The sequence below is a fragment of the Elephas maximus genome, chromosome 8, assembly GCF_024166365.1.
Source record: "Elephas maximus indicus isolate mEleMax1 chromosome 8, mEleMax1 primary haplotype, whole genome shotgun sequence".
Classification (NCBI taxonomy): Eukaryota; Metazoa; Chordata; class Mammalia; order Proboscidea; family Elephantidae; genus Elephas; species Elephas maximus.
The window spans coordinates 61,304,354-61,317,897 of record NC_064826.1 but is presented as its reverse complement, the minus strand read 5'-3'; the positions used below and the strand labels follow the sequence as shown (position 1 = coordinate 61,317,897).

Sequence of the window (13,544 nt, the reverse complement as noted above, 5' to 3'; positions counted from 1 at the left end):
TTTCCAGGCAGGTCCAGTTTTGCCACCAGTATTGTAAAAAACAAAAGAATACACTGGTTTTCTATATGCTACATAATTTAAAATAGTTTTCTAAAAACAAAGTCTGATAGTATTTAAAGATCTTTTCTAAAACTATTTAAATCCAAAATATAAACCATTCTGCATCAAATTTATAGCCACACTATGCTAAAGACACCCACAGTTTAAAAAAAAAAAAAAGCAGCTTTGATATTTGTTCTTTAGGGGAAGGCTAATAATCTTTAAAAAAAAAAAAAAAAACAAAACTTTTTTCCCCAGAAATTATTAAATCAAATTAACCTAGTGAGGTGGCTTGTTTTAATTTGGCCCAAGTATTACTATTTTGGGGTTCTATACAAAACCGTTTTGGGTATCTACTATGTTAGATTAATCTAACAAAGACAAAGAACCTAATAATTGCATCTTGCTACTTAAAACTGAAGGATATATTTGTTTTATCAATTAAATTTTTTTTCATTTGCCTTAAAATGAATAACGATAATGACTTAAAATCATAAGACAAACTACCTTGTAAACATGAAAGTAACTCTATTGTATCAATGATTTTCATTTTAGGCCCTTGTCATATTACCATAAAATGTTTTCATGGGAAATTTAACAAAGATATTTTTATTCTGTAAAGGAATAAGAGACTTGTTTGCCAAAGCTATTTGAGGTTTTCCATCTGTCATTTTCCATTTCTCATAACCTTATTTCCATATTACAAAATGTACAAGTACACTTTGCCTTTCTATTTTAGAAAGATTGGTGTGTATACTTGTGTGTGTGTGTATGTATCTACACATATACATACATCCATATACATAAACTCTAAGGGCAGACCAATTAGATAAGTCCTCTGGAGAAGGCTCTCTGAACGGTATAAAATGGCATCTTCAGAAGCAAACAACAAAACAGTTTTATAACCCAGCTGCTGCTAAAATGCTTATAAACAGTCACTTAACCATTTATTGCCTATTTATGTTTTCAGAATATCCAAGATTATAGAAAAACTTAAGACAATATCTCATAAAAATCGTGATGAGTGATGGCTGATGATTTAAAAATAAACCTCCATATTATAAAAAGTCATGTAAATTTACCTTTGAAAGAAAAAAAAAGTTTTACTATTAAAATTAGAGTTCTTTTAATAATCCTCTTTGAGTAGAGAAATAATTTTCAAACTTCTATTTTCCACTGTCATGAAAACCATCTTTTCTTGGGACTTGACAAGGTGAATTACAACAATGCAAACAGAATAATTCTTTGGAAGGGCTGGTCTGAAGGTTTAAGTAGACTTTCATTGAATTCCTGAATTTTTATGCTGTGAGATTCACTTATGAGACACTGAAATGTAAAGAATAGTGCAGACAGTTCAAACTATTATTTTCAGGCACAAAAACCACATAATTTTGTACAAAACTTTGATTTTTTTATTTGCGAAATTAAAAATATGGTATTTTATATATATAAACTTCTATTCCTCTATAAATATAGATGATCTTGTGACAGTGAACAGAATAAATGCATACCAAATTCAAAAACCATAGTCATTTTAGGGTATGACACATAAATTTAGTTCCTAAGTACCGCGTTTGATAAACTGTTGAAGTCTAAAACAATACAATCAAGAGGATTGTTTTTCTCCTCCTTTTCACAGAGAACTGAAAAGAATATTTTAAATGGCTTTGAAAGATTTACATTTGACAAATTTCTGTAAATCTGTAAAAGGAGCACACAGGATTGAGCGCAGCAGACCAGCATATATTTTCCTTTAGCATGCATGTCAATATTTTGTTCGTCTATTCAAAAAACCTAACCCCATCAATTTTTCCCTCTCCTTTACCTCCTGTAATATTACCAGGTTATTATTTGTGGTGTCTATTTTCCCTCCCTAGGGGGTGTGTTGCTGAATAACAACCATAATAATAAGTTGAAAGTGTACTACTTTTACATTTTAAGTTTGTGATATATGTCTCATTATTGTTTTATTAAAAACAAAACAATAGCACTTCATTTGAAGGAAGTCCATTTCACTGAAATCTTAAAGTTTTCATATCCAGTTTGTTTTGCTGTCCTGTTAATGAAGGCAAAAAAATCCACTCCTTAACAAAGCTTCCCAGGTGACCTCAATATTTTCATTTTACGGAAGGGTAAAATCTAAATGCTTGGGCTGCCTATCCTAGAGGCTGGCTGCCAGGCATCAGTACGCAATTAGAATTAACATTTTATAAACCCCATCTTCAGTCTATCCCAACGCACACAAAGCAAAGTACCTCTTCACAAATCTCAGTAACCACATCTTTCCATGATGCTGGCCAAAACCATACCATGTTCTACCCATTGCCAGTCAAGTCGACTGGACACATACAGACCCTGTAGGACAGAGGAAAACTGCTCCACGGGGTTTCTAAGGCTGTAAGCTTTACAGAAGCAGACTGCCACATCTTTCTCCTGGCTGGTGGGTTTGAACCATCCACCTTTCAGTTATCAGCCAAGCGCCTTAAACACTGCACCACCAGGGCTCCTATCCCAGGTTTTAGACACTAGGAACTGAAATGACCTCATGCTCCAAATTTTAGACTTTAAAAAGTTTGGCATTGGTTATCCTACTCACCCTCTAACTTACTTAGGTGGAGGGAGGGAGTGTCTGGGCGTTGGAGGCAGCGAGAGGAAGGCTGGGACTGCCAGCATGCAAACCCCTGGGCCACTACAGAGCTGGGAGAGAAAGTTCTAGACATAGAAAAGTTACCTTCAGAAAATCAAAGGGACAGGCCTTCAAAATCTGCCACCCAGGCGAGGGCGGAGCTGGGAGGGAAAGGGAAACACCCCGGACTTTGGAAGCTTTGCGGAATTCTGTACCTTAAGAGCCCCCACCCCAAACACTGAAAGGAAGGAGGAGGAAAGAGGAGGCAGGAAGTGACCCCATCAGAGCGGCCCAAGCTGCACCCCCGCAGGGCTGGACTCGCCCTGGAGCAGGTCTTGGGCAGACCGAAGGATGCACCCTGCGGCAGGGAGGGGTGCGAGAGCAACCAGCGAGTGCAAGGGGTGGATGCGCTTGTTTTTCCCCTCTGTAGAAATCTGAAAAGGGCAAGAAGAAAAGCCTCAAATAGATAAACTGCTCTAAATAATTAAAATTAAAAAAAAAAAACGCGTGATCGGCTGTCATTTAAATACAAATATACTTACAAAAATCTTACACAGGGTATTTACAACCATGAAAGTGTACAGTCCTGGTAGGAGAGTGAGAGCAAGAGAGGACAGTCCATCTCCCGTCTCAGCAGTCGGGCCCCTTGGGCCCTCTGCCCCCAGGGACGGATGCTTTTGCAGGAGCTGCGTTGTTGAAAGAAGACTGTGAAAGTGAGTATTCAGTGAGGAAGCCGGGCTTGCAATGGACTCCTCGGGGCCAGCTTTTGGGGAGTGGCTGGGACCGGGCTGAGGGCTGGGAATGGGCTGAGCTCCCTGGTCTCAGACGGTGGTCTCCCCCTGTTTGCTGTTGGTGAGCCTGGTGTAGAATTTCCTCCAGGAGTTGAGGGTCTTGCCCGACCAGATCCAGAAGCCTGACGTGATGCCCACGATCAGTGTCATAAGGTACTTGATCATGAAGACTGTGAAGTCTGGGCTCATGGGCGGGTGAGGCGGGGCGCCCCCACCCGCCTGGAGGTGGGGGCAGGGGATGGCGTAGCTCTTGCAGCTCTGGGCCACCCAGCTGCGCTCCCACTGGTCCCGGAAGGCCTGCTCATAGAAGTAGCAGGCAATGACGATGGTGGCTGGCACCGTGTAGAGCACGCTGAAGACCCCGATGCGCACCATGAGCTTCTCCAGCTTCTCGGTTTTGGTGCCGTCGTGCTTCATAATGGTGCGGATGCGGAAGAGCGACACGAAGCCAGCCAGCAGGAAAGACGTACCTATGAATAAGTACACGAAGAGGGGCGCCAGCACAAAACCGCGCAGTGCGTCCACGTTGTTAAGCCCCACGAAGCATACCCCGCTCAGCACGTCGCCGTCCACTTGGCCCAGCGCCAAGATGGTGATGGTCTTGATGGCCGGCACCGCCCAGGCGGCCAGGTGAAAGTACTGCGAGTTGGCCTCGATGGCCTCATGGCCCCACTTCATGCCGGCCGCCAGAAACCAGGTGAGTGACAGGATCACCCACCAGATGGAGCTGGCCATGCTGAAGAAGTAGAGCATCATGAAGAGGATGGTGCAGCCCTCCTTCTTGGTGCCCTGCGCCACCGTGCGCGCTCCATCCTCGGTGAACTTGTCGTTACACACCACCCGGTCCTCCAGCAGGAAGCCGGCGATGTAGGCCACGGCCACAGCCGTGTAGCAGCCAGACAGGAAGATGATGGGTCGCTCGGGGTAGCTAAAGCGCCGCATGTCCACCAGGTACGTAAGCACCGTGAAGAGTGTGGAGGCGCAGCATAGTACCGACCAGATGCCGATCCAGGTGCGCGAGAAGCGCAGCTCCTCCGGCCCAAAGTACATGAGCCCGTACACCTTGGTTGGCTCACAGGGCGCCCCGCAGTCCTTCTCCCCCAGAAAGTGGTAATTGAGGTACGAGGGTACCTTGAGGGCACGAGGGCACGAGAACTTGCCTCGGTCCGACGCGCCGGCGCCCCCCAGGAAGCCGCCGCCGCCGCTGCGGTGGCCCCCGCCGCCGTACTGGGGATTGCTAGTCCAGAACTCCGGCAGCAGCGAGGGCGTCGGAGTGCCTTTGTCGGACGTGTTCTGGCCCACGCACAGCTCGCCGGCGCCGTGCACCGGGAACTTCTCGCACTTGAGCGTGTCGGGCCACTGGAAGCCGAACTTGTTCATGAGCGCCTCGCAACCCTGGCGCGCGCGCTCGCACAGGGAGCGGCAGGGCGGCAGCGCCTGCTCCAGCACGGTGCACACGGGCGCGTACATGGAGCACAAGAAGAACTTAAGCTCAGCGGAGCACTGGACCTTCACCAGCGGATAGAACTGGTGCACCTCGAGGCCTGCGTCCTCCTGGTTCGTGTGGCCCAGCAGGTTGGGCATGATGGTCTGGTTGTAAGCGATGTCCGTGCACAGCGGGATGGAGATAGGCTGGCAGTAGCCGTGGTCCGGAATGGAGATGCCTCGCTCGCCGTTGTACTGTTGCCCGCTCTGCTGCTGCTGAGGCGGCGGCGGCGGGGGCTGCTGGCCTGGCCCGGGCCCTTGCCCCGGCCCCTGGCCCGCCGCCTGAGCCTGGACCCCCAGCAGCAGTGGAGCCTCCAGCAGCCAAAGCAGCAGCAGCAGCCGGCGCGCCAAGCGCCCGGGGTCAGACGGGGGGCGGCGACCGTTGCCCCTGTCCCCGCTCCCCTCCGCCGCCCGCCGGGCAGGGAGCGCCCCCACACAAAGTTCCCAGCTCCCGCCGCCGGCGGCCGGGGACTTCTTAGGCGCCTCCTCCTCAGCCATACTTTTTCGGCTCCTTTCTTGGCGCCGCTCCGCTAGAGCTGGCGGTGGAGCGGCGGGCGGCGGCTCTCCTTGCGCCCGGGGCGATCTCCTCTGCGCCGGTGCCCTACGTCGAGCCCCAGCCGCACTCGGCCCGCTCCCCCGGCTCCCGCTCCGCGTCCCGCAGCCGCCGCCGCCGCGGAAACTTGCGATTCATGAAGCGCGGGCGGCGGGGACAGCCTGGGTGGCTCGGGCGCGCCGGGGTCGCGTCCTGCCTTCCTGCCCCTCGGTTCTCGGGCTCCTGGCTGGCGGCGCCGCGCTAGTGGCCGCGGCCGGGTAGGGCGCACAACTCTGGGCAGCCCAGCGGCCTCGGCTCCCCCCCGCGCCTCCGCCTCCTTCTCCGCCGCCGCCGCCTGACCATTTGTGTCAATCCCTCAACTCGCTCCCTCTCCTCTCTCGCGCGCGCCCTCGGACCAGTTTCCAGGCGCCCCGCAGTCTGTCTTTCACCAGGAGGGAGGAGCCTTGAAACCGACGCGGAACTGGAGGCTCAGGGACCGTCCCCCAATCGCGGCACCGGCTTTCCGGCGCAAAGGGCACCAGCCGCCTACTTCCCTGGGCGAAAGCCGGCTACCGGCAGGAGGAGAAGGAGGGGAGAGGAGGAGGGCGTAGTGGTGATGCAGGGGCACTGCTCAGGCACAAAGAGCAGGTTTCCTACGAAGCGGGACAGGCTTGGTTGCTTTTGCTTTTGCAGAAGAAAGGGCACTAGGACAAGTAGGAGAATGGTCCCATATGCTGCTGGAAATAATGAATAGGAGCCGGCGGACCGCGCGACTTGGCTTTTCTTTCTTTTATGCGTTTTCATGTTTAAAAATCCTGCTCTTCACGCTGGTTACAAACTGCAAACCGAGCGCTGCGATCAGAACAGATGCCTTTAACTTAAGGAGCGCACGGCTTCCCTTTGGGTTCGTGTCTGTCGAGGTTTTGTTTAAAATATTAGTCCAATAAATCCTAGAGCCCCCAGCCTGGGTTTGGCGGGCTTTGGATGCGCCATTTCCCCCATGGAGAAGTTATCGGGATCCTGCCAAGGGAAGAAAAGCAACACCCACAACGAAACAAACACAAACTTTAAGAAGAAAAGTCAGAAGTGCGGTCGCTACGATCCTCCTTGTAGTCAAATTCTTTTTTCTCCTCTTTAGTCAACTCAGACACAAAAGCAAAGAAAACTATACATTAAATATTTATAGATAAAAACTTGAGAACACGACGAGGAGGTGGTGGGGGCGCCTCTTAGAAAGAGTCCTCCTCCAGCAAGGAGGAGAGACCCCAGAGATGGCGCTGGCCAGAGCCACGCACGCAGGCAGCCCGGGCCCTTGGGGAACTGCTAGGAGCCTTCCGGGAGCCCGGGGGACGCCCACCGCTCGGTTGAGACCCCTGAGAGTGTTTTACCCTGGCCAGTAGGGTTCCACAGGCTGGGCTGCTGCAAGTCTTGGACCGGTAGGCTGGGCTGGGGACGCCAACTTCTAAAAAACGGAGTTAGAGAGCAAACTGCTTATTTCCTTCTTAGTCCCAAAGTAACACTATCCTTCTAAGGCAGACTTACATTCTTCTTGTTGGTGTTTCCGTGTAGGATTTTTAAAAATGATATTTTAGCTACGTGACCCAATTTTATCAGTAAAGTGCTGTTATATTATTAATTGTACCAAGAATTTGTTGGCCTATGATTACAACTCTATCTCGGGATACATTTCTCTATTTTCTATCATTCGTTTATACATTGTTTTAAAAATAAAAATTTACCAGAAAAGCCAAACGCATTGCTGTGGAGTCAATTCCCACTCATATATAGCAGGGTACGAAGACGAACAAGACATGTCCCCAGCTTTAGAGGAAGGCGCGGTACAATGGGGCACAGACCTGTAAACTAGTTGTCACCATGCTGGCCCCAAAACTGACAGAGCACAGGGGAAGCAACCACCTAATGTGGAATCCAGGTAGGAGTGGGGGCTTTAATGGAGAGGTGAGTGAATGGTGCAAAAGATGGGAGCTCAAATGTTCCTAAACAGCTGAACTTGGGGCAGGGGGGAGTGGCTGGAGAGGTGAATGTGGCCAGGACATTGTGGGGAGAAGAAGCAGGAGAAAGGATCTCATCCCATACTAAAAAGAATTTTGCATCAAATTATATAGACAATAGGAAGCTATTAAAAGTTAACTTTTCTCAGGTAAGCAAGCAGTTTAAGAGGATAAGATTTATACATTGGAAAGATAACTGGCTTCAGAATGACTGAAAAGAGAGAGCCTGGGGCAGGCTGTCACTGGAAAGCTTTAACATTAGTCTAGATATAAAGGTCACTAAAGATGGGTGTTACTTGTAAGGCATGCTAACACAACACTGAATTTCATCATCATGCATTCTCTCTAAAGAATGTGTAGTCATATCTTTACCTGTTAAAATGACATTTGTCCCAGATACATGTATTATTGTTTTTTAATATCCATATATGTAAGCCAGTTTCCATTGAGTTGATTCTGACTCGTAGTGATCCCGTGCGTGCAGAGTAGAACTGCGCTTGTTAGGGTTTTCATAGCTGTGAACTTTTGGAAGCAGAGCCCCAGGCCTTTCTTCCAAGGCACCTCTGAGTGGATTTGAATCACCAACCTTTCGGTTAGTCACCTAGAACTTGCTAATTCATTAAATGCGTATTTGTTTTAAAGCATTTCTGAATTCCTAGTTTTTTAAAAAAGAAAAAGCAGCACCGTTTCTAAATGTACAACAGGTATCATATGTGAATGTGTGTGTGTGCGCACACGAGCACATTCACACACTGGCAGTAATCCATGAAACATTTTGATGTCAAAAAGGATGTTGGGAAGCACAGGTGCTCTCTGAGGTCCTTTTGAACACCTACATTGCATAACTCCGTTCGTTTTACGCTTCAGCATCCTGACCCGTAGGCTCCCATGGACACTTTTTCTCTAGCTCTCCACCCTACTGCTCCTTCCTCTCCTGAACAGCACGCCATGCTTAGGAACTTTCCTGAGCCATCTTCCTTCTACCACCCCTCTCTCATAAAACCTTATCTGTCTCGTGTTCTGTCCTCTAAAGGCCATTCTACGTGCCTGGGCTGGCTGAAAAGTGAATTGATTCTAATGTATTTATTACCAAGGGTAATCACATGTGTTGAGCATCCCTCCCCATCATCACCTCAGTTGCTTCCCTATCTCACCCTCCCTGTGGGGGTAGAGATATGCTGCACCCCCAGGACCTCCACCCGCCACCCTAGGGGCAGAATATTCCCTGTGGTAGGAGTGCCAGTTCTGTTCCTCAGAGGAGGCAATACTCAACTGGTTCAAAAGCCCATCTGTTGAAATTCTTGAGCTTGTTTTCTCTTCTACCCCACAGTGAAGTTTAGAGTGGAGGCTTAAGTAGTGACCTTGCCAGGGTTAAAAAGAAAAAAAAAAAGTGTGTGTGTATATATATATATATATATATATATATTTTCCCCCCCTACCAGATCAAGATGCTGGAAAGAACCAAAGACATTATCTAGGAACTTGTTCATTTTATCCCATTTGTAAAGAAGAATACTAGGCCCAGAAATGTTAAGGGATGTGCCTCGAGTGGAATGACTTTGTTTGGTTTGAATTTTAATTCTTTCCATCTTCATTTTCAGGAGCCCTGTTGGTGCAACGGTTAAGTGCTCAGAAGCTAACCGGAAGATGGGCAGTTTGAACACACCAGCCACTCCGCAGAAGAAGGATGTGGCAGTCTGCTTCCGTAAGGATTGTTGTCGTTCTCGTTGTTAGGTGCTGTGGGGTCAGCTCTGACTCATAGCGACCCTGTGCACAACAGAACAAAACACTATCCGGTCCTGTGCCATCCTCACAATTGTTGCTGTGCTTGAGCCCACTGTTGCAGCTACTGTATAAATCCATCTCGTTGAGGCCCTTCCTCTTTTTCGATGACCGTCTTCTCTACCAAGCTTGATCCCTCCTGATAACATGTCCTAAGTTTGTGAGACGTAGTCTTGCCATCCTTACTGCTAAGGAGCGTTATGGTTGTACTTCCTCCAGAACAGATTTGTTTGTTCTTTTGGCAGTCCATGGTGTATTCAATATTCACAATTCAACACCACAATTCAAAGGTGTCAATTCTTCTTCTGTCTTCCTTATTCATTGTCCAGCTTTCACATGTACTGTAAAGATTATAGCCTTGGAAACCCTGTGGGGCAATTCTACTCTGTCTTCTAGGGAAGCTATGAGTCAGAATCGACTCAACAGCACTGGGCTCATTTTGTCAGTTATGTTCCTTTTTGTAACTATTGTTCTTTTATTTTAAAAATATCAATTTCTATACATGATTCCCTTCTATGGATTATATTAAAAAAAGACCTTGTAAAATAAAAAAAAAAAAAAATTCTTTTCTGAGAGCTGTCACCCAAAGCTTTATAAAAAAAACTAGACTTTCTATAAAATAATATTTCATATATCAAACGTCTGCAATACAGGGGAAGCTATTAAAATCAAGAACAGCTCAGGACTGTAAGCAACAGCAACCAGTGCTATGGAAGGTGTTCTTTTGGGGAGGTAAGGAGGGCATTCGGTAACAAAATATTACAGGAGAAATATGAGCAGCATATTTTTACTTTAGACAAAAATGCGTTATTTTCTCAGGATCTAAAAAGGTTTGTGATCTACAGACAAAAATTACTAAATAAGTGTGAACTCTTATGAACTTTGTAAAAAAAAAAAAAAAGGTTTCAATTAGTCAAACTGTAAACATAGCCTGAATTCTACTTGAACTTGGTTCATCAAGTATTAGACCTGTGTGATCTCAGTCAAATTCTTATATCAAAGATCTTGTCTTATCAGGCCTTTCCCAAATCTTCTGAAGTTTCTTCAGACAAATATGTTAGGCTGAATGTGGATAATTACCAAGGATAGAGATCCAATTCCAATTAGATTCGGTTGAGTGCACATAGACACACAAGTACTCAGGTGAATGCTTCAACTATGACTCCTGGACCTTAAACTTTTAGATGAATTGTTCTGCTGCTGGCTTAAGGATGGCAGCCTTAAATTGTCTTTGTCGAATAATACCTATTATAACACAGGTTCGACTATATTTTTGAGCACCTACCGTGTGTACTTAGCATTGTTTTGCTTAATGTACACTAGGTAAACATGAGGCATTGGTGGTTCAGTGATAGCATTCTTGTCTTCCACGCAGGAGATCCAGGTTCAATTCCGGGTCAGTGCACCTCATGTACAGCCACCACCTGTCTGTCGGTGGACTTCTGTGTTGCGATGATGCTGAACCAGCTTCAGCAGAGCTTCCAGACTAAGACAAACTAGGAAGAAGGGCTTGGTGATCTACTTCAAAGGATCACCGTGGTGCGATTCTCAACGGAGCGGTGTGCTTGAGGCTTGCTCAGTGGCAGCTAACAACAACAAACACTAGGTATACATACCTTGTATCATTCTTTGAGGTAGGTGCTAACATTCTCCATTTAATAAATGAAGAATCCAAGACCCAAAGCAGTGAAGTCATTTGTCCAAGATCCCACAGCCGGTAAGTGCAGAAGTAGGCCTGTGTTAGGCCAAAGTCCATGGATTAACTGTGTAATAACACTATGTGAACATGTCTGCTCCTAAAAATTATACAAGAAAACTATGTTTCTGAGTATAGATCATGATGACTTCTTAGTATTTAATGTAGTTTTCTATCTCAGGATGTGTATGGTAGAGAGATATGCTGGGACTCACTGATGAGCTAGACCACCATTTCCCAAATTGTGTTCTGTGAAATACAGTGTCTCCTCCAAGGGTGTTTTGGGAAATAAATTTGTTCAGATAAATTCAGAAAAAGGCCATACTGTATGTCCTTATTGGTGATTTGCATTAGCCTAATAAAATCTGAAAGAAGTCATTATTACACAAATCTGTTGTTGAGATTGGTGAGATAGTTCTTGGATTCACTCACACAAAGCTTCAATTTATAGACTCTCTTTGAAAGGGCCATCATATTTCAACAGTTAACTTTCCCTACAGCAATTTATCAAAAGAGATAGTTTGATTATCATGACTTTTATCACTTACAACTGATTCATATCAAGATCTTAAACTTACTATTTTTTTGAGTCAGCCCATAATTTGTTAAAAACTACATGTTAAACATAGTGAGACCCAAAAAATGAATATAGGTGGGTGTGTTTAGTAAGTCTAAAAATGAATCATGGATTACTTGTACATAAATCTCATGAAACATTCTTGTGAAAAAAATACATAGAGATGTGAAAGGAAAAAAAAAATACCATTACTGAGCTACCAGCAACAATGTTGGGTAATAATTACCCAAAATTTTCTTATATTTCAAAGATTAACCTATGAAAGAAGATACTGCTAAATATATTACTTAAATCTCAGTTTCTCAAAACCACCCTATCTCATGATTCTGCTTTAATTAGGTCTGTTGTCACTGTACAGTTGGAAATAGCATATACTCTCTGGGAAAACTTTTGCAAAACACAGTTATTTGCATTAGACTTAAATCTGTACTGCCCTGGGAAAGAAATACAGATGATCCCTTGTAAATTAAAACCTTGTGCCTCCTGTGCTTGAAGAGTCCTCTCTGATTGGCTATGCTGTGGGGAGCTGAGTTTGGAGTCATTTTGGTGCAGAAAGAAGTTTTTAGGAGACAAAGTCAGACTTGTGCCTCTGTAAGTGAGCATTTCTGCTATCCCTTCTAGGTAAGTTGACATTTCTTGTGTATGGGGGGAAATAACGTTATACATCTTTTAAAATCACTGCCTGATCAAATTGTTTTCTTTTTGTTTGTTTCTTGCTTTAACCTGAAATCCCTTGGCTGAAAGTAGCATGCAAGGCAAGCCATGGTTTCTAGGGCTTTGGTATGATTTCTTCTTGAAATAGCATCTTCTGAATTATGATTAAGAACAAAGGGAATTGAGTATCTGTTTATAGTAATGGAAAACTTGGCAATGAATACTGGTGATGGTTGCACAACATGACTGATGTAATCGGTATCACTGAACTGTGATGTAAAAAATGTCGAATTGGCAAATTCCATGTTGTATATATTTTTACAACAATAAGAAAAAAGAATAAACAGAGCATGCATCCAGGCATTTTCAGATATGATAGTATTTCCTCTGGCCAGGGTGAAGAAAAGCATTGAGTATTTCTACTTTATTAGAAATCTAAAAGAAAGAAAATAGTGTTTCCCATGAAAGTTGTCATCATATCATGTTGTTGTGAGTTGCCATCACGCCTCTGTGTTCAGCATCACAACAACACATAAGCCTCCACTCACAGCTGGTGGCTGTGCTTGAGAGGCATTGGCCAGGAATGGAACCTGGGCTTCCCATACAGAAGGGGAAAGTTCTACCACTGAAGCACCACTGCTCCCATTATCGTATTGTCGTGCCTGACTTAATCTTCACAACAATGCTAACTTGGGTAGCAGGGTGATCATCCTCACTGAAGATGCGCAAGGAGTTTGTTTGCTCGCACATCCTGTCAGAGGGACAGCCAGGAGTCACAAGCAGTTACCACACACATTACCACAACTGTATGCCCAGGGAAAGGATATAGATTGTACCACTTTTTTAATCTAATTAAAGAAAGTTCATTAGGAAATACAAAATTCTTCCAAGAACCTGACTCTAAGATATTCATTTGGATCTTTTAATGTAAAGAATGTCAAACACCATACGGGCAACGTCAGATGGCTGGCTATTTCTTAACAGCTGTTACTGTTCGGTGCCATTGAGTTGGTCTCAACTCATAGCGATTGCACGTGACAGAGTAGAGAACTGCCCCATAGGGTTTTCTAGGCTGTATTCTTTACGGTAGCAGATTGTTAGGTCTTTTTTCCCACAGAGCCACTGGGTAGGTTTGAACCACCAATCTTTTGTTTAGCAGCTGAGCTTTTAACCACTGTGCCACCCAGAACTCTTTCCTTACACTACACATGATAAAAACTCAGGGTATCATGATGAATCTCAGTTCAGGGAAGGTGTTTCCATAGGGAGGTAGATGTAATATAGCTTTCCTGTGGTCTGACTTGATCCAGGGTTACTGACCTTCAGGGTAGAAGATGCATTCACCTTTCT

General features: G+C 45.2%; 1 protein-coding gene across 1 annotated transcript; it reads right to left on the bottom strand.

Annotated features, from left to right (window-relative positions):
* Nucleotides 1-1,479: 1,479 nt before the first annotated feature.
* Nucleotides 1,480-5,854, bottom strand: FZD1 (frizzled class receptor 1). Its single transcript, XM_049894165.1, has one exon. The coding sequence runs from the start codon at nucleotides 5,437-5,439 to the stop codon at nucleotides 3,487-3,489; it is 1,953 nt and encodes a 650-aa protein (XP_049750122.1). The 5' UTR covers nucleotides 5,440-5,854; the 3' UTR covers nucleotides 1,480-3,486.
* Nucleotides 5,855-13,544: the final 7,690 nt, after the last annotated feature.

What these genes read in the sequence shown, in the direction of transcription:
- FZD1 (XM_049894165.1), bottom strand. Translation starts at nt 5,439, where the DNA reads ATGGCTGAGGAGGAGGCGCCTAAGAAGTCCCCGGCCGCCGGCGGCGGG.